This window comes from Condylura cristata, unplaced genomic scaffold, assembly GCF_000260355.1.
Source record: "Condylura cristata isolate star-nosed mole 26May11 unplaced genomic scaffold, ConCri1.0 scaffold00027, whole genome shotgun sequence".
Taxonomy (NCBI): domain Eukaryota; kingdom Metazoa; phylum Chordata; class Mammalia; order Eulipotyphla; family Talpidae; genus Condylura; species Condylura cristata.
Window position 1 is genome coordinate 22,768,575 of NW_004567128.1, and position 18,006 is coordinate 22,786,580.

The 18,006-nt window shown below is 35.9% G+C and overlaps 1 protein-coding gene across 2 annotated transcripts in view; it reads left to right on the forward strand.

The window, feature by feature from the left end:
• USP9X (ubiquitin specific peptidase 9, X-linked) overlaps nt 1-18,006 on the forward strand; it is a 112,801-nt gene that overhangs the window by 26,698 nt on the left and 68,097 nt on the right. For both annotated transcript variants that reach the window (XM_012730322.1, XM_004689954.2), the window contains exons 2-4: nt 7,322-7,575; nt 12,889-13,034; nt 16,049-16,128. In XM_012730322.1, coding sequence (XP_012585776.1) covers nt 7,480-7,575; nt 12,889-13,034; nt 16,049-16,128 — 322 coding nt within the window. In that variant the 5' untranslated portion in view covers nt 7,322-7,479. The remainder of the gene's footprint in view (nt 1-7,321; nt 7,576-12,888; nt 13,035-16,048; nt 16,129-18,006) is intronic.

Genomic DNA, 18,006 nt, shown 5'->3' on the forward strand with positions numbered 1-18,006 from the left:
ATCTTTTCAGTTTCTCTTTGACCATCTGTATGTCTTTTTTTGGGAAAAATAAGTCATTCATTTTCCCTGCCTATTATTTAATCAGATTGATTTTTCTGTTGTCTGAGTTATATACATTTGAAGAAGCATTTGGTAAGAGTGGCCAACTACTAATTGAGTAAATTTTTGCTGCCACTATAAATTTAGAATGCAGGGTACAATTCTGTTGTGATAACTTTCTATCTTTAGGAAGTAGCAGTGGATGTACATAATGATTTAATGACCAAAAATTAGGGGTGTGTATGTTTAATATTGGTGGTAATAGAATATGGGCGTTTAGCTCAATTAATATGTTTGCATTTAACAAAGATTAATTAGACATTCTTCATTTGCACTAGCCTGAGTTCTTGATTGAATGTGATGCTGTCTGGATTAACATTATGCACTTGGGTGGGTTGGGGGTTGTGGCTTTACATAGCTGTTTTGATTGGCTTTGTGTATAATACTATGATAAGAAGGAAGAGTCCTATACTGGCAATGCGGTAGAACTCTGAAAAGAAAGGCCTTTATTTACTCTTGAACAAAAGTTACTTCTAAAATTGCTTAGAGATATTTAGGTTTATAGATGTGAACTCAGCTATTGAAAATAACTTGTTGCTTTTGAACTCAACATGAATTCTCATCTCCCCATAGAACAATAGTTTTTATAACATGATGTTTGAATATACCTTATTTCTTAGGACTACAACAGCTATTGTGTTTTAGAAAATTGTGCAATACATAGCCATTGAGAATGTAGAAGAATACTGAACATGGGAAAATAAGTGAAAAATCCAGTTTTATAAAATGAGTTTCTACATCGAAAGCATTTTGATAATTTATCTTGAAGGTGGGTGTGTCATGGGATTAATGATAGTTTTTCCCTTTACTTTCCAGCATTACTAATGTATGGCATGGTAGTTGAAACAGTAGAGCCAGATCTTGTACTGCCTGGGTTAGAATCCTGGTTCTATCACTGACTGTTCACTCTGTCTCAGTTTCTTTACTCCTGAGATGGGGCTAATTGTAGACTTGTTCTGAGGATTAATTTTGTATATACAGCTTAGAATAGTGCCTGAAACAAAGTAAACACAGAAATACTTATTATCATCATCACTATTCTTTATTTTTTATGAATTCTTCCAGAAATTGTAATGCATATTCATAATAAAGACATAACATTTATAGATGGCTCTTTTATTAATCACTACTAATAGGAAATGTTTTAAATATTTGACGTATGTCAACATGGTTGCAATATTGAAATTGGAGAATGAAAGATGATATTGAGAAATTAAGACCAATTGTGAAAGATCTTGAATTTTTATGTAACAGGTATGGATGGGAAAGTCACTAAGGGTTTCAAGGACTTTACATTTTGGAAGATTAATTAACATTAATGTCCCAAACAGATTGGTTGTGTGAAAATCAGCCAGATTGCTGTTAAAATTGGAGTGTAGACAAGAGTGGTATGTACGGGAGTGGGGAAGATAACAGACACAATGTAAAGAGGAATTGATGGAGATGGGTGGGGTGAGGATTTGACATGGTGGTGGTTGATTTTACTACGCTCTCCAACCTCATCCCATTTTAGTTTTAAGTACTTACTGTGTGCCAGTCACATGATGAACAAAGTTCATGTATCTTTTACATTTAATGCAGCTTTTATGTTTTGGTAAGGAGAAAGATCATCACACAGATGCTTTGAAAGTACTTGATGAATTGAGGCAGTGGAATTGAGAGCTCTTGAATCAGTATGGGCAAAACTAAGACTGCTTCTACAAGTAAATGCCCCAGAGGCAGCAGGAAGAAAAACATTTTGAAGGGATCAGACGGCCACTTGAATTAGAGTCAGAACTATTTGTAAGTTTAGGCTGGATATGGGTGTTTGGCCTTATAGACCACACAGAGAAATATTTTTGTCCTTATTCTGCTCTTTTAAGGTTTTGCAGCAGAGCCATGGCATGATGTGTTTTGTTTTTTAGTAAAGCACATATTTATAATGTAAAGCCAAAAAGATAAAATATATAATTTAGATGGTAACTACATGTATGAGAAAGATCAGTTCTTTTTTCTTGCCCTCTCCCTAAATTCTCCCCCTTGTGTAATCAGAGAACATGAATATCTTGGAAACTATAGAGAAACTTCATGGTATTATGGAAGAGCCAATGACTTTGTAGCCTAATAGATGTTTCTGCTATCTTGGACACAACTTAAGTCAGTCTCTTGACGTCTGTTGAATTGGACCAGTGTCCTTTTGGATAGGTATCCTGATGATTAAGTGGGGTTGCACAAATAAAGTGCCTCCTATTTTGCCAGATGTATATATGCTCATAACTTATGCAGTAGTGTACAAATTAATATGGAACTGTAAATATACCAGTGGTAGTGTGATTATAATAAGTATTTGGTCTTCCTCCCAGGTCCTGGCTGGCACAAAGGTCCTTAAGGTATCTTTTGTTGTGTTAAAAGAAATGAATTTTGGAACTCCTTTTATATCACCCGAGGAAGGAGGAATACTGCCTTTGGAATTAACAATGATATGATAAGAGGTTTGGAACCTTTAAAAAGAAAAAAGATACATATATGTGTACAGGAACTGGGGTACAGGCCCCAGAGATGTGGGGAGTGAGAGGATTCACTAGAGACTGAGTGGGGAGCTTTTTATTTTGCTTTTATAAGCTAAAACTTGAAGCTTTATGTAAATTTGTAAAACTTAAAATGTTACATATTGTGATTTGTTGAATTGGACCAGTCCTATAGGTAGGATTGCAGTGTGTCAAATTCTAAGTGATTTGAATAATTATTGAGTTGCTCATTTCTGTGCAGAATACTGTTGCTTTTACTTGTTTAAAAGGCTTGTTTAAGTTCTGCTGAAGGTATGCCTAAATCTTTATAAGCAGGAAAATAAGGTTGGTTAGAGCCTTGAAATTGTTTCTTGAAATCAAGTAAAACAATTCAATTCCCATCTGTTTCCTCTACTTGTATTGAATGGGATTTATTAAGGAAATTGTAGTTTGTCTTTGATAAGTTTATTTCCTTACTCTAGCCTTTCTAAATTATATTGGAAAATGTTATTTTCAGGTTTTTCCTCTAATATTCAAGAGACAGACACAGTACCTTTACACAGTGCCTTTTAGTAAGGAGAGGATAAAATTACATTTTCAAGAAATGTTCTGTGCCCTTGATATTTATGAAACACTATTAAATTAGGAAATTTATGAAACATTAATAAAATAATAGGACTTTTTTGTGGGAAGCATTATCTCACTTTCAAAGACTTGGAATAATAGAGTGGTTATTTTGTGCCCTTTAAGATAAGCAAGTTGTAAGTGGCAGAGATGAGATTTTGAACAAGTTATGTTCAGTTCAGAAATTATTTTTAATTGTTCTACATCTATTTCTTGTTCTTAAGCTCACAAGATAGCATGCTGAGGAAAAGGTATAGTTTTCAGGTAGTGATGGAAAGGTGACTTATGGTAGCAGAATAGAGCAGCAGAGACTCAACAGTATTGGAAATCCTAGAAATGTTGAACTTGACAGAAATAGACACAGAAACCAGTGCAAAGATGAGACTGAAAGATTGGAATGGCAAATAGCTTGAGTAATTGCTGATGGAATATTATATGGAAGAAGATGTAGTTCTGTCATCTGAGAAAAGATATTTGTTTGGGGTAGGGTTACATAGATACTGCCACCTTTTCCATTTACATTAAACTTTTGTTTAAAGAGGGAGTAGTCCCTTAGCTATAGAATACCTTTGTCTAGAATAATTTATCCCCTGAACTTTGCCAGATAGTTCTGATTATTTCTAGATGATGGCTTTTTGGGATACATACAGATGGAAGAGTGTTGACCATAAATAAACATGAATATGTTATTTCAAGATATTTTAGCACAAAGGATCTCCAAGTGAGTGTTAAAGGAGAGTGAATGAGATGTATAATTTTGTTATGGGAAAACACATAAAATTACCAGTTTACCATTGTAAATTTACAGGTAGTGAAATTAAGTACATTCACATTGTGCAACCATTACCCATTTCCAGAATATTTTCATCTTCCCAAATGGAAACTTCATACCCATTAAAAACTTAACTGCGGGGCCCTCCCTGGTGGTGCACAGCACTAAGATAAAGCCACTTCAGCATGAGTTCAATCCCTGCCCTGGAGGTGACCCACAAGGCATGGCAGACCTCTCCTGACCCTGTCCACAGCTCCCTCATCAGTGTATTTCATCAGTCGGCCTGTTCTACTCTCCACTCTGTCTCTGGTGAATCCTCTCACTGCCCCTGCACCTCTGGCTTCTGTATGCATAAATAAATCTTTAAAAAAAAAAAAAAACTGTCCATTACTCCTTCTAACCCTGTAACCACACCATTTTATTTTGAGTGTAAGTGGCTCATATTATGGAATCAGAATATTTGTCTTTTTGCAACTGGTTTATTTTACTTAAGTTGGTAAAAAAAGAATACTTGCAAAAGAATTCTTTTGCAATAAAAAAAAAAGATTTATTTATGCATACGCAAATGGAGTGCAGGCCAGGTTGTAGGAGCGGTGGGAGGATTCACCAGAAACAGAGCGTGGAGCAGAACACGCCGACCGACAAAGTACACTGCTGAGGGGAGCAGCAGGCAGGTCAGGAGAGGTCTGCCGCACCATGTGGGTCACCTCTGGGGTGGGGATCAAACTCATGCTGAAGTGGCTTTAGCTTCTTAGTGCTGTGCTTTAACCCACGCACCACCACGGAGGGCCCCTCTTTTGCAATTTTATCTTCCCTAAATAAATATGAAATAGTTTGTAAATTTCTTGAATATTAGGGTAAGGAATTTGAAAATGTTTTCCGATTTCATCCACACTGTAGCATGTGTCACTTTCCTTTTTAACAGTGTGATCATGCCATATTTTGTTTATCCATTCATTCAGATTTGGCTTATTTCTTGGAAAAATCTTTTTAGATAGTATTGGTTTAGAGAACAAAAATAATAGAATTTTAGATTTGTAAACTTGGTATGCTTTGATGATTTAGATTGAGGATTTAGAGTCTCAATTTTCTAACTGATAAGAAAATACTCTATAAATTCTATTTAAACTGTAAAAATACCACTTTAATTTTGGTGTGCTTCAGGTTTTGTCCCTTACTTGCCCCACACTTGGGACTATATTATGCTGCTTCTCTCCCCCCCCTCCCGCCCCCCAGTTAGTGGCCTCATAAAGATTTGGGAGGTGGTACAAGGTTGTCTTTATTTTGGAGATGGAGAGCTCCCAGGTGATAGTAATAAATTCATCTCCTCCCACCCTTTTGTGATAATTTCCCCCCAAGCATTGCTTCCATTCTGGACTTGTAGAGTCAACTATCTCGGGGGTGCTTTCACCTCTTTTGGTTGCATGTGGTTGTGTGTTATCACTGACATCATTACTATATGCTACTGCACCCCTGCCCTTTGAAAAGAAGTTGGAAGAAAACGAAACCTGAAATTCCAGATTGTATAAACCAAGAAAGTTTAGTGGTTTAAAAGGGGGAGGGTGTAGTGGCAGATATATCTAATTCTGAAAAGAAGGCAAACAGGATGAAGAGAAGTGGTCATTTGATTTGTCAAGTAGTGGTGCATTGATGATCTGTAGATTAGATTCTCCCCCCCCCCAATTTTCATACAAAGCTCTGCATGTAATTTGGGGGGGGGGTTAACTTTCAAACCTATCCATAGGCATTGATTAAGACCTGGATTAAAGCAATTTTGTTAGTTGAGATAACAGCCAGATGATAAAAATTTGAAGGGGAAACAGACTTTGTTTTCAAAATTCTTGGACAAAGGGAAGGGCAGAGATTGGTGATATTTTTCAGTAAGGAAGACCTGCATATATTTGTTGTCTTAAGAGTAAGGCATTAAGGAGAATTTTCTCGGTTGAGGTAATGATGATTTGCTCATCACCTTGTGGGGGGCAGGGTACAATGGATTCATGAGCCTAGGTTGGGAGACAAAGGAAACTGGAACAAATTTGGAAAAGAGTGATTTGTTCAGTTGATCTTTTCAGTAGTAAAAAAAAGAATTATTCAAATGATTTGCTAGAACATCCAAAATGACTAAAAGGATAGGGAAGTTTCTCCAGGTTTTTCAGATTGTCTGCTTCACTTAAGACTTTTTGTAATACATGATATATATAAGTGAAAAAAGTAAGGTTGCTTAATCATGTTATCATTTCACTAAAAGTTTTTTGTTTGTTTTTTTTTCTCATCTGTGTTTGATATTATCAGTCTTAAGCTTTTTGCCGTTGTTGTTAGGCTACTCATCTGGGCTAAGTGGCTAAATTTAAATTAGTAGCAAACCTGGACTGTTGTACACTAAATGTGAAGTGTGTTTGGATCCCGGATTTATGAGCAGACACCTAGAGATAGCTAAAGGGACTCAATCAGGTGGTATTAGAATCCACCACTAGTGGAGAATTTTTGGAAAGTATTGATGCCTAGGCTTCATTCCCAAATACTATAATTTATTCAGTACAGAGAAGGGTTTTGGACTGCAGTGCTTTTAAAAGCAGATACGATGACTTCACTGTGTACCTAAGGGTGAGATCCATTGGTCTAATGAATGTAGAGTTAATTATGTGTTGGCATTCTTTATTTGCTAGCCAGGTGGCAAAGAATTCCATTGTTAAAACATTTGTGGTTTGTAGTCCTGTCATGCATGGCTCTGGGAGTTCTGTGGCCAAAACCTTGCCAAAAGTGGGAAGTCAGGGTCACTTGACAAATTCTGTTCTGTGGGGTAGCAATGTATTGATTGAACCTTCTGTAAAGTAAAATCCTCTAGTTGTAAAAGTTTCTATTAAAACCACTTATAATGCTACAGTACCCATGATAAATGATAAATGGCTAGTTTTACAATCCTTCCTGAAATGTTTTTAAAAATAATATTTTACTGACTGCTTTGTATTGGGCATATACATTTTCATAGTACATTTAAGCTATTAGTGAATTGAATACAATATTTGCATTCCACAATTTAATAAAAAAGACAGCTTAGTAAATGCCTTAATCATGTCTTTGAAATCTGAGGAGAAAACTGAAATAATTAAATAATAAGGTTATCCTGATTTTTCTGATTTATTTTTTGATGGAATATCTGAGAGTTCATTAAGTTGAATATTATGTTATTGTAGTAAGTTGAAAGTTCAGCTTTTCTCTTTTCCCTCTAATTTATATAGCTATGTTGTCCTAACTAGATTCACTGGTCATAGTAAATTTGAACAGTCTCTTAAATTCATGTTTTTCATATCTTAAATGTGCTTTTTTTTTTATCTTTTAGGTTATGCAATGGTCTCTGCAAGATGGCTTATTCTTGAATTGGAACTTTTTAAGACTGACAAATGCTGGTACTTCATCTTCTATAAGTGGACTATAATTTCTTTTCTCAAGACAACTACATAAGCAGACAAAATTGCAAAGATCTGCCCTGTGTCGAGTATGACAGCCACGACTCGTGGCTCTCCAGTAGGAGGGAATGACAACCAGGGCCAGGCTCCTGATGGGCAGTCTCAGCCCCCCCTCCAGCAGAATCAGGTATGACCTTTAATATATTAGTTAAACCACTTCCACAGGGGCTATATGTTGGAATAACTTGTGTGAAGTAGCCATAAAACTGTAATTTCTAAGAAAAGTAAACAGATCTCACAGTAACAAGAAAGCTAAAGCATTGTTGATGTTTGATTACTCAGTCCTGTTTTCTAGTGTTATACTGTCAGTCATAAGTATTTTAGCACTTTCTCAATCCTAGAACAAAACATTAAATCATTCAGTGGTGAGAGCATGGAATCAAATCATATCGCTTGTGTTCAAATTATCGTTTTATATCATACTAGCCTTATAACTAGTAAATTACTTAACCTCTAAGTCTCTTTTCATCTATAAAATGAGGATAACAATAATAGAACCACCTCATGGGATTAAGAGGATCGAGTGAAATAATGTTTATGAAGAGCTTAAAGTAGATTTTGGTATCAAGATTTGCCACCCTCAAAACTCATTCAGTAATTTTCTTTGTTTTTTAGATGAATTAGTATAAGATTTTTGGGAAGAACTTACCGGTAAAACAGTTTAGACTGGTGTTTTATTGTGAAAGGATTTACAGTTCTAACTTTTTTTTTATATATGTATACAAGAACTGGCATACAGCCCAGGGGTGCAGGTGGTGAGCGGGTTCCCAGAGAGAATTGGGAACAGAACTGGCAGATTGACTGAAATACACTGCTGAGGGGAAGCAGTGGTTGAGACAGTAGAGGTCTGCAAAATGCCATGTGGGTCACATACCTGGCTAGGGATCCAACTCATGTTGCAGTTGTTGTGGATAGCTTCATAGTGCTGTGCTTTAACCTGGGCGCTACCAGGAAGGTTCCTTCAACTTTCTTTTAATAAGGGAATTTTCTGGTGTCTGTCTCTTTGTAAGTTGTGTTTTTTTTTTTTTTTTTTTTTTTTTTTTTTTTTTTTTTGAGGAATTAGTCCTTGTCTACTTGGTGGCCAAATTTATTTGCAGTAAAGCTGTCTATAATATTGTTTTTATTTTTTTTAATGTTTTAGGGTTTATGGTAATATCGCTCTTTTAATTTTGATACTGATCACATGTTCTGTCTCCTAAGCACTCTTTCTAGGGATTTAGCAATTACATTAAAACTATCCCCAGCTTAACTTTTAGGATGCATTTCCTCCCCAACCTCTTTCCTCTTTCCTGTTACCCATAGTTCTTTGTTCTTCTACTTTGCATTTATTTAGCTGTTCTTTTGTTTCCTGAAATAGAAATTTAGGTAGTTAATTTTCAGCCACCTTTTCAAAACCACACAGTTTTTTTTTTTTTTTTTAAGATTTATTTATTTATTCATACAGAACTGGGGTACAGGCCAGAGATGCGGAGGGTGAGAGGATTCACCAGAGACAGAACGGGGAGCAGAACAGGCAGATCGACAAAGTACACTGCTGAGGGGAGCAGCGGGCAGGTCAGGAGAGGTCTGCCACGCCATGTGGATCTCCTCCTGGGCTAGCAGGCGGGAATCAAACTCATGTGGAAGTGGCTTAAGCCTCTCAGTGCTGTGCTTTAACCCGCTGTGCCACCAGGGAGGGCCTCAAAACCATACAGTTTTATATTGGGAAATAGTAAACCAAATGAAGCACACATTAAAACTTGTGGTGTGTTTCTGAAATTGTTAAGAGTTGAATTTATAGCTGAGGTACAATAAATGTGAATTGCAAACATGCTGCTTCAGTATATATTTAGAATTCTGTATACTTAAGTTTTTAGACAAAAGTATTATATGTCATTTGTATTCATCTTTGTCTAGTTACTGTAGACCTAGTCTATCACATATATGATAAAAAAAAAGCTGCTTTCTTCTCCTCCCTCTTTTTCCTTCCCTTCCTCCATCTTTTGCTTTTCTGTAATTTTAGAGAAGTGAGCAAGTTGTGTTTTATATTTTTCCAAGTAAATGTTTCTGTGTTATTCTTTTCCTGCCTGGCTCCAACATTTAAACATGAAAGAAACACTTGAAATAAGTTTATTGCCACAGGTCTTGGATTAATTATCTTTCTTGTTTCACAGATTTGTTAGCCAGTATTCAGGTTTTTTTATACATAACTTGGTCAGAGTTTTGTTTTGGATGCTGAAGATTTCTATTTTTAAACTGGGAGATAGTAGTTAAAGAGTTCAGGTATCCTCTGCTCTTTTTTGTTTTAATAAATGCATTGTGCTTGAACCTAACTTTTGTAATGTTGGCAACTTACCTGACATTAGAGAAAAATTAAATGTATACTTCAAACTTACTTTATATGATTCTTAAGGCTTTTGAGCTTGTGATATTCAGCATTATGTTCTGTTCTTACATTTTCAAAGATAACAGGTAATTAAAAATAACAAAGGAACAAAACTACATTCTTAACTATTTGTAGAGTTCCCCATACTTTTTTTCTTCTATTTTTTTTTTAAGATTTATTTATGCATACAGAGCTGGGATACAGTCCAAAGGTGCAGGGGCCCTGAGAGGGTTCACCAGAGACAGAGTGGGGAGTAGAAAAGGCAGACTGACAAAGTACACTGCTGAGGGGACCAGCGGGCAGATCAGCAGCTGTCTGCCGGGGCGGGGATTGAACTCATGCTGAAGTTGTTTTACCTTGTCAGTGCTGTGCTTTAACCCACTGTGCCACCAGGGAGGGCCCACTTTTCTCTACTTTTAAATGTTAAGATTTTCATAATATCACAAGATTTTCACAAGAAGAAGCAATCATATTAATCAGTAACCAACTTAGGGTTCAATTTTGGAATATACTTTTTACATGTTGGCATAAAAGAGATTTCTAAAATCAGATATTTTCTATGACATACTATTTTAAGAAATGTGTTCCTGTAGAGAGAATTTCAGGCTCTAGTACTAAGTAGTAAAACTCATGATAAAAGCAACAACAGCCTGGGCAAAGGCACTGTGGGATGAGCACTCTTAGGTGTTGTTGCTGGGAGGGTGTGAAAGTTTTTGGAATGGAATTTGGCAATATTTATGTCAGTAACCTTAAAAGAGATGGATTGTTTATACTATTACAATAGTTATATTTCCAGAATCCTATGTGAAACTCAACACTAAGATCTACATATAGAAAGATTCATTATAGAGTTCTCTTTAGGTTGGTAATAAAAGTTATAAAATATGAAGTGTCAACCAGGTCAGTAGTTGTCTAGATTTCAGTTTCTTCATTTTCACAATATTGGGTCTAGCTTACATAATAGCTAGAATTGTAACAAAATGGAAGATTTTAAAGATGATGCTTGAGCAGTGAATAGAATTAGAACAGTTGAAGATTTGAGAACAGACTTTAAAATGAGGAAAAGCTAATTGTTGATGAAAGTAAAGAGATAACAGTTCCTTTGTAGAAGGGAGTAGGAAAATAGTGGGAAAAATGGGAAATCTTCAATTACATTAATTTATAGGGCAAAAGGTGCAAACCAAACATATTGTAAGCAAAACCATAAGGCAGAGAGAACAGGATATACTACTTAAGTCAGTTCTACCTTTCCAATATGTTTAATACAATACCTTACCCAAAAAAATGTAAAAAAAAAAATAGCAAACTGTTCATTAATTTTTACTTCATGTGCTATTGTGTGGACAATAACCAGTTTTCAAAAAGAGATTCTGAATGATTTAGGAAAAAATATTCCAATGTTGAATGAGCTGTGACATAGACTATAGCAGTTACAATCCTCATCTTATTGAATAAATAGAGACAAGATCTTTTTGGCTCATAGAATAAAGATTGTAAAAAATAATTAAAAATTATAAAAAGTGTAGTTAATTAAAAATTAACCTTTTTGTTGTGTTGAGTCAAAGGTTGCAATTCCTTTTGTCTTTTTATGTTTTATAGGAGCATGTATATCAAATACATATCTACAAGGGGAAGGAATTTTTTTTTAAATAAGTTAGAAATTTCAAGCACAAAATCTTCTATTGAACATCTGACACAACTCTATTACAAAACTGCTTAATAAGTGCTAAATTGATACAGAGAGGGGAATCTTCTAAAAGGGTCATCAGTCCACAGTGGGTAGAAAATTTTTATAAAATTCAGCTTAAAATTTATGGTTAATTTCAATTTGGAAAATAAAATAACCGTACTTTCTAAATTAAGAACAAGGATTATAAACATTTTTTTTCACTTAATTGTAAAAATGTAATGCATAGCTAAAATGGGGGAGAAAGAAAGTTTATGCCAACTAAAAAAGAATTGTTAGAGGGACAAAAGTCGCTTTATCAGTTGACAGGGCTTATTTAGAAACCACAATTAATGTAATTTTAAATAATTGTTCTTACAATAGTTTGAGACTGGGGAACTTAAAAATGTATTGTTTCCTCTTCAAATTAAAAAGATACCAGAGGGCCCTCTCTGGTGCTGGGGGTTAGAGCACAGCACTAAGGGGTTGAAGCTGTTTCAGCATGAGTTCCATCTCAGCCTGCCCCGGAGGTGACCCACATGGCGTGGCAGCCCTTTCCTGACCCGCCTGCTGCTCCCCTCAGCAGTGTACTTCATTGATTTGCCTGTTCTGCTCCCCACTCTGTCTTGGATGAAGCTTCGCACCACCCCCGCACCTCTGGCCTGTACCCCAGTTCTGTATGCATAAATAAATCAATCTTTTAAGAAAAATACCAGAAATTTTAATTTGTAAAATGTGATATTTTGGTTTTGTGCAGTAATTTCTATCATGCCAGGGCTCATGTAATGGCAAATGTAAGCAGAGCTTGCTTTGTGTACATTAAGAACACAAACTTTAGAATTAGACCAGGATTCAAATCCTGGCCACAGACTTTGAGCTTTTTGACCTTGGGCTAATAACTTTTATCTTGAATTTGGTTTTTCATCTGTTAAATGGTAGCTGAGTACTTTCTTAGGTTGTGGGAAGATTAAATAAATTATTATTATTATTATTTTCTAAGATTTATTTATTTGTGCATACAGAACTGCGGTACAAGCCAGAGATGTGGAGGGTGAGAAGATTCACCAGGGACAGTGGGGAGCAGAACAGGCAGATTGACGAAGTACACTGCTGAGGGGAGCAGCGGGCGGGTCAGGAGAGGTCTGCCGCGCCATGTGGTCACCTCCGGGCAGGCCAGAATCGAACTCATGCGGAAGTGGCTTAAGCTTCTTAGTGCTGTGCTTTAACCCGCTGCACCAAGGGAGGGCCGAAACAAATTATTTTAAAGTACATTAGCACAGAGACCTCCCAAAACTACCATTGTATCTCTTGTAAAATTTGAATTATTTTCCCCTCATCTGTGTTGATATCTGAATGTTAACGTATGTTTTATAGAAACCTAAATCTAGAATATTTATTTTTCATTTAAGACTTCATCGCCTGATTCTTCCAATGAAAACTCCCCGGCAACTCCCCCAGATGAACAAGGTCAAGGTGATGCTCCACCACAGGTTGAAGATGAGGAACCTGCATTTCCACATACTGATCTGGCTAAGTTGGATGACATGATCAATAGGTGGGTTGATTTTGTTTGTTTTTTTACCTTTTTTTGTTATTGTGTGTAATACAGAGAAAAACCAAGTTTCTCAGCAGTGTGATTAATAGTGGATAAGAAAAAAGAAAGAGGAGCAGAAATATCACATGAACCATATTACCTCCTTAATAGCCTTAACATCTTATTATTCATTGCCAAATACTTTGTAAGCCATCATTCTTAATGGACTTAAAAGATGAAATATAGTAACAGTGTAGATGAAGTCCTCAGATTAATGATGATAGCCCTAGCTAATGTGTTTCTGAGATAGAAGTGTATGTTTGATTTTCCTTTTTAGTTTATCAGGATTTTTTTTCTTACTGATTTGTTGATTGCTAGGTTGCTGCATGACTTTAACAATTTTTGGATGTCCCTTAGGGTTTCATGTCGTAAGGAGATTGAGTTCCTCAAAGCCTGCCCCTTGCAAACCCTTAACTAGTCTGGGGTATTTAACAATCTTAGCTGTTTATTTCTCTTGATCTTCATGTTGGCATGGTTCAGAGCATAAGTTTTCATACTTGTGGTACAAATATATTCCCCTTACTACACCACCACCATTCAACCATTCATACACACCAATTACTTGAAGAAGACACCCAGAGAGTGAAAGTAGTTTAATCTTGTGTGCAGAGAAGAAGGAGATTTTTTAAAAGATAATGGAAGAGCATGTCAGGGAACCCCACCTGACTGTGTTCTTTACCATGCTGTGGGCTCAACGAGTAAGGGCTAGGGAGATGTGACGCATCCCTTTCTACCCTCCAAAAATAAAAGTCAGGTAAACATAGGTCCTTATAGGCACTTGCCTCACTAAGTTTTCTTGTATTTTTCTTTCTAAAAGTCCTGTTGGGGGGAAAGGATGTCCTGAACAAACTCCACAAACTGTTTTATGGACCCCACCCAGACCAAAGAGATGCAAGATACTACAAGTACTATAAGGTCCTCACCACCAAAGGGAGGACTGCTGGGAACTGGGGGTGGGGTTAATTAATCAGTCAGATTTGGTATATAAGCAAACGTGGGCCTTGTGGGTGCTTGTATTTTTGCCGCTTTTTCAGCATGCTGTTGGGGTCCCAAACTAAACAAAACTGGTAGGATACATTCACCAATTTCTCTCTCTTTCTCCCTTTTTGTAAATGAACCCTTTGTTAATCCTTTGTGTATGTCTGTAGTTAGGTCTCATTATAACTCCTCTTTGAGGGCACAGATGAGGAACCAACAGTCAGGCCAACCCGTTTCACATTGGGGTTGCCGTAATAGGTTATCACTATTAATGTATATAATAGCAAAGAAAATAGAAAGAAATAGAAATCCTTTGTGTGGGTTTTTTGTTTAATTCTGATTATATATGTAATACAACTATGCATTGTTAAATTATGTTACTGTGTCAAATTGAGGCTACCAGTGTGGAGAAGGGAGACCAGTGGACTGTGGTAGAGATAAAACTGGATGTGGTATGATAACATAAATTGGAGAGGTGTGAACCTATACTCCTAAATCATGTACAGTGTTGTAAACCAATGTTCCTGCAATAAGAAGTAATATGACTCAGTAAAATAATAATAATTTGTCAGTGAAGTTCTCTATAATTTCTTCCGTACATATATGCATTCCCAACCAAAATTACCATCAATTGTGGAGAGTACATTATTCCAGATTATTTTTACATTTGGTATTTTTCTAATACAAGCTCTTACTATACCATTTTTTTAAACCTTCTTTCTTAAATTTGTTTTGAATATTTTTCCTATTAATGAATGTATATTTGATTCATTGCTTTTTTTTTTTTTTTTTAGATTTTTTAATGCACACAAGAACCTGGGGTACAGGCCAGAAGTATGGGGGTGAGAGTATTCACCAGAGTCAGAGTGGAGAATAGAACAGGCAGATGTACTGAAATACACTACTGAGGGGACCTGTGGGCGGGCTAGGAGGGGTCTGCCATGCCATGTGGGTCACATACCTGGCTGGAGATCGAACACTTGCTGCGGTGACTTTGGATAGCTTCCTAGTGTTGCACTTTAACCCATTGTGCCACCATGGAGGACACTTAACTCTTTGTTTTTAATGGTATATTTGAAAGAAGAATGTGAGTTAGTAATAGTAAAGAAGAATTACAGACAAACAAAAATTTATGAATTTGTTTGCAATACTCTCACCAGTTTCTATAGCAGACATCATAGCAAAAGGTTGTATAGTATTTCTGCTTTTGACTTTTATGTAGTGGTTGATGGTTGTTAGTGTAGTATACTTTTATGTAGTGGTTGATGGTTGTTAGTATAGTGTAGGAGGATAAAGTTACATATTAGCAAAAACTGAGGGAAAAAGAAGTAGAAATTTTTGTGTAAATAAAACAGAGCTAGTAGATATTTGTTTCATTTGTTTCTAGTAGATTACCTGGTATTGGAGCACTTTTTACTAAAATAGTTTTTTGAGCAGTAGGTAAGTTGGGTGTGGCAAAGAGGTAAGAGCTGGGAAAACATTAGGTTGCCTTTGGGACTAAAGAAAAATACTAGCTTGGTAGCATGTCCTCTTAGTAAGGGGTAAGGGTTTCTATGAAGGCATGGAGATTTGGAGACCATGGCTCACTAACCTTTAGGAAAAGGTGATGAATTGAGACAGAAAGTAGTTATTTGTCACCTAAATTTTTTCTTAGTTGTGAGAAAATTGACCTGAATCCTGAAAGATAACTTTCCTATGAATTCTAACATTAAGTATTCTTTTAATTGACACTTGATTACTATAGTTGTTTTATACTAAGAATAGTTTTCCCTCTCATGCTGTATCTTTTGGCAGTTCCTTTTTAAAAATTGTGTTTGTAGAGACAACAGATGGTTCTTAGTCTCATAAAGCAGATAGTCTATAAAACTTGTTTTAATATTTCAATGCTATTTTAATATTTTTATATTGAGGTAAGTGACTGATTGTTATTTGTAACTCAATTGTAGTTCTACTTTTAATGTATAACCAGTATGCTTTTATTTTATTAAATTGTTTAGGCCTCGATGGGTGGTTCCAGTTTTGCCTAAAGGGGAATTAGAAGTACTTTTAGAAGCTGCTATTGATCTTAGTAAAAAAGGTAAGTGTGGACTAAACTATTGTTATTTCCATAATCTGTGCCACTATATACATTTCCACTTGTTCCCTGAAGACTTGTTTTACGTCTGTTATAAACACTATATATTTATGGGATGCAACATTTTACTAAATGTTCTTGCTATGGCTTGCACAAAATATGCCTAGAGTTAAGAGTTCTTACATATCCTCGGACAGATTTCATGGGTGTTTATGAACTCTGAATTTATATATGAAATTTATGTGTATTCACATTTCAAATGAACTTTTTAGCTTACTTTTGCTATTAGTATAGAGAAAAGGGTTGAATTTCTCTTTTTTGTTTTTGAAAGATAAAGAGTTGAAAGGTAAGGTCCTTTGTTTTTGTTACTTTTTTTTTTTTTTAAAGATTTATTTATGTATACAGACTGTGGTATAGGACAGAGGTGCAGGAGTCGTGAGAGGATTCACCAGAGACAGTGGGGAGCAGAATTAGCAGATCAACAAAGTACACTGCTGAAGGGGGAACAGTGGGCAGGACAGGAGATGTCTGCTGGTCATGTTGATCACCTCTGGGGCTGGGATCGAGCTCACTCGCACTGAAGCAGCTATGACTAACTTGAAGTGCTACGCTCTAACCCATTGTGCCACCAGGGAGGGCCTGTTGTTACTGTTTTTAACAAATAAACATTAAAAGGAACCCAGTGTTTTTACTCTTTTGTCTAGAAGTAAAAAGCTTAACATGGAATTATTCCTCCTCGTCCCCCAGCAACTTCCATGTGTTTGAGGAAGTTGTCTTTTTTATTTTTCTTAAAGACAATTATATATTCATTTTTAAGTCATTGGAGATAAAAATAAGTGGTAGTATGTTTCCATTTCTTAAATAGGGTTACTATGGATATATCAATTGAAATTATAAAAATTAATATATTTAGTACCTTGCTTAAGTCTCTCTTGCTCCATAATGGGTTAAATATCCCTACCTTTTAAAAGAAAATATGTTCATACCTTACTAATCTTGCAAAAATCCATCTAATAAACTGAAATGCATTATTAGAGTATAATTATTCTAAAAGTTTTTCTGTTCGTTTATACATCAGTTCAACAAGCTCCTTTGAAGACTTCTGTGCTAGGTATATCTTAGGTCTTAACTATGTAGTGCTAGGTTAAAATGAAAATAAAATAATACTTTATACAAATTGAACAAATTTCCATTTTATCATCAGAATTTAAGAGCTTTGTGTTCTATGCACGTGGTTCTGTTTTCTTTCTAAAATCAGATGAAATTACGCAAAGATGTAAAAAAATATGCTAAGGTAGTAATAGGAAGTGAAGACGACTCACCGTACTTGATGAGGCATATTGAATATTGTACATAAGTGCTTTTCCCTGCCACTCCAGCTGAAGCACCCTAGCTCCTAATTCCAAACTCAAGGATCCTGCTAGGTTAATGTTCCTGTTGTCACCCTCTAACTGCCATGGTGATTGTATTGGGGCTTTATCACCCAAGATGAGATGGTCTCCAATATCTACAAGAGCTGGGAGATTTCAGACAGGTTGTACCTGGAGGTAGAGAGAAGATGGTTAATAAAGAGTCAGGGTAACACTGATGATTTGCTCAGTTGTATGGCTCTCCTGAAAGCTTGGAAGGTGAAAGTACCAAAGGCACTGGTGTTGATAGTGTCATGAACTACCACTTGCAGGAAACTAGTTTCACAAAAGTACCCTATTAAGAAATACATCAAAGATTACATGAAAGATTTCCTAAAGGCAAACTTGCACAGAAATCAGAAACTGTGAAACCTTTCGTTGGTGGCTGCACAAGAAACCAACCACATTGTTGGTAATTTCAAAAACTACAGTTCTTTATTGGTGAAAACATTATTCCAAATGGTATGGTTGC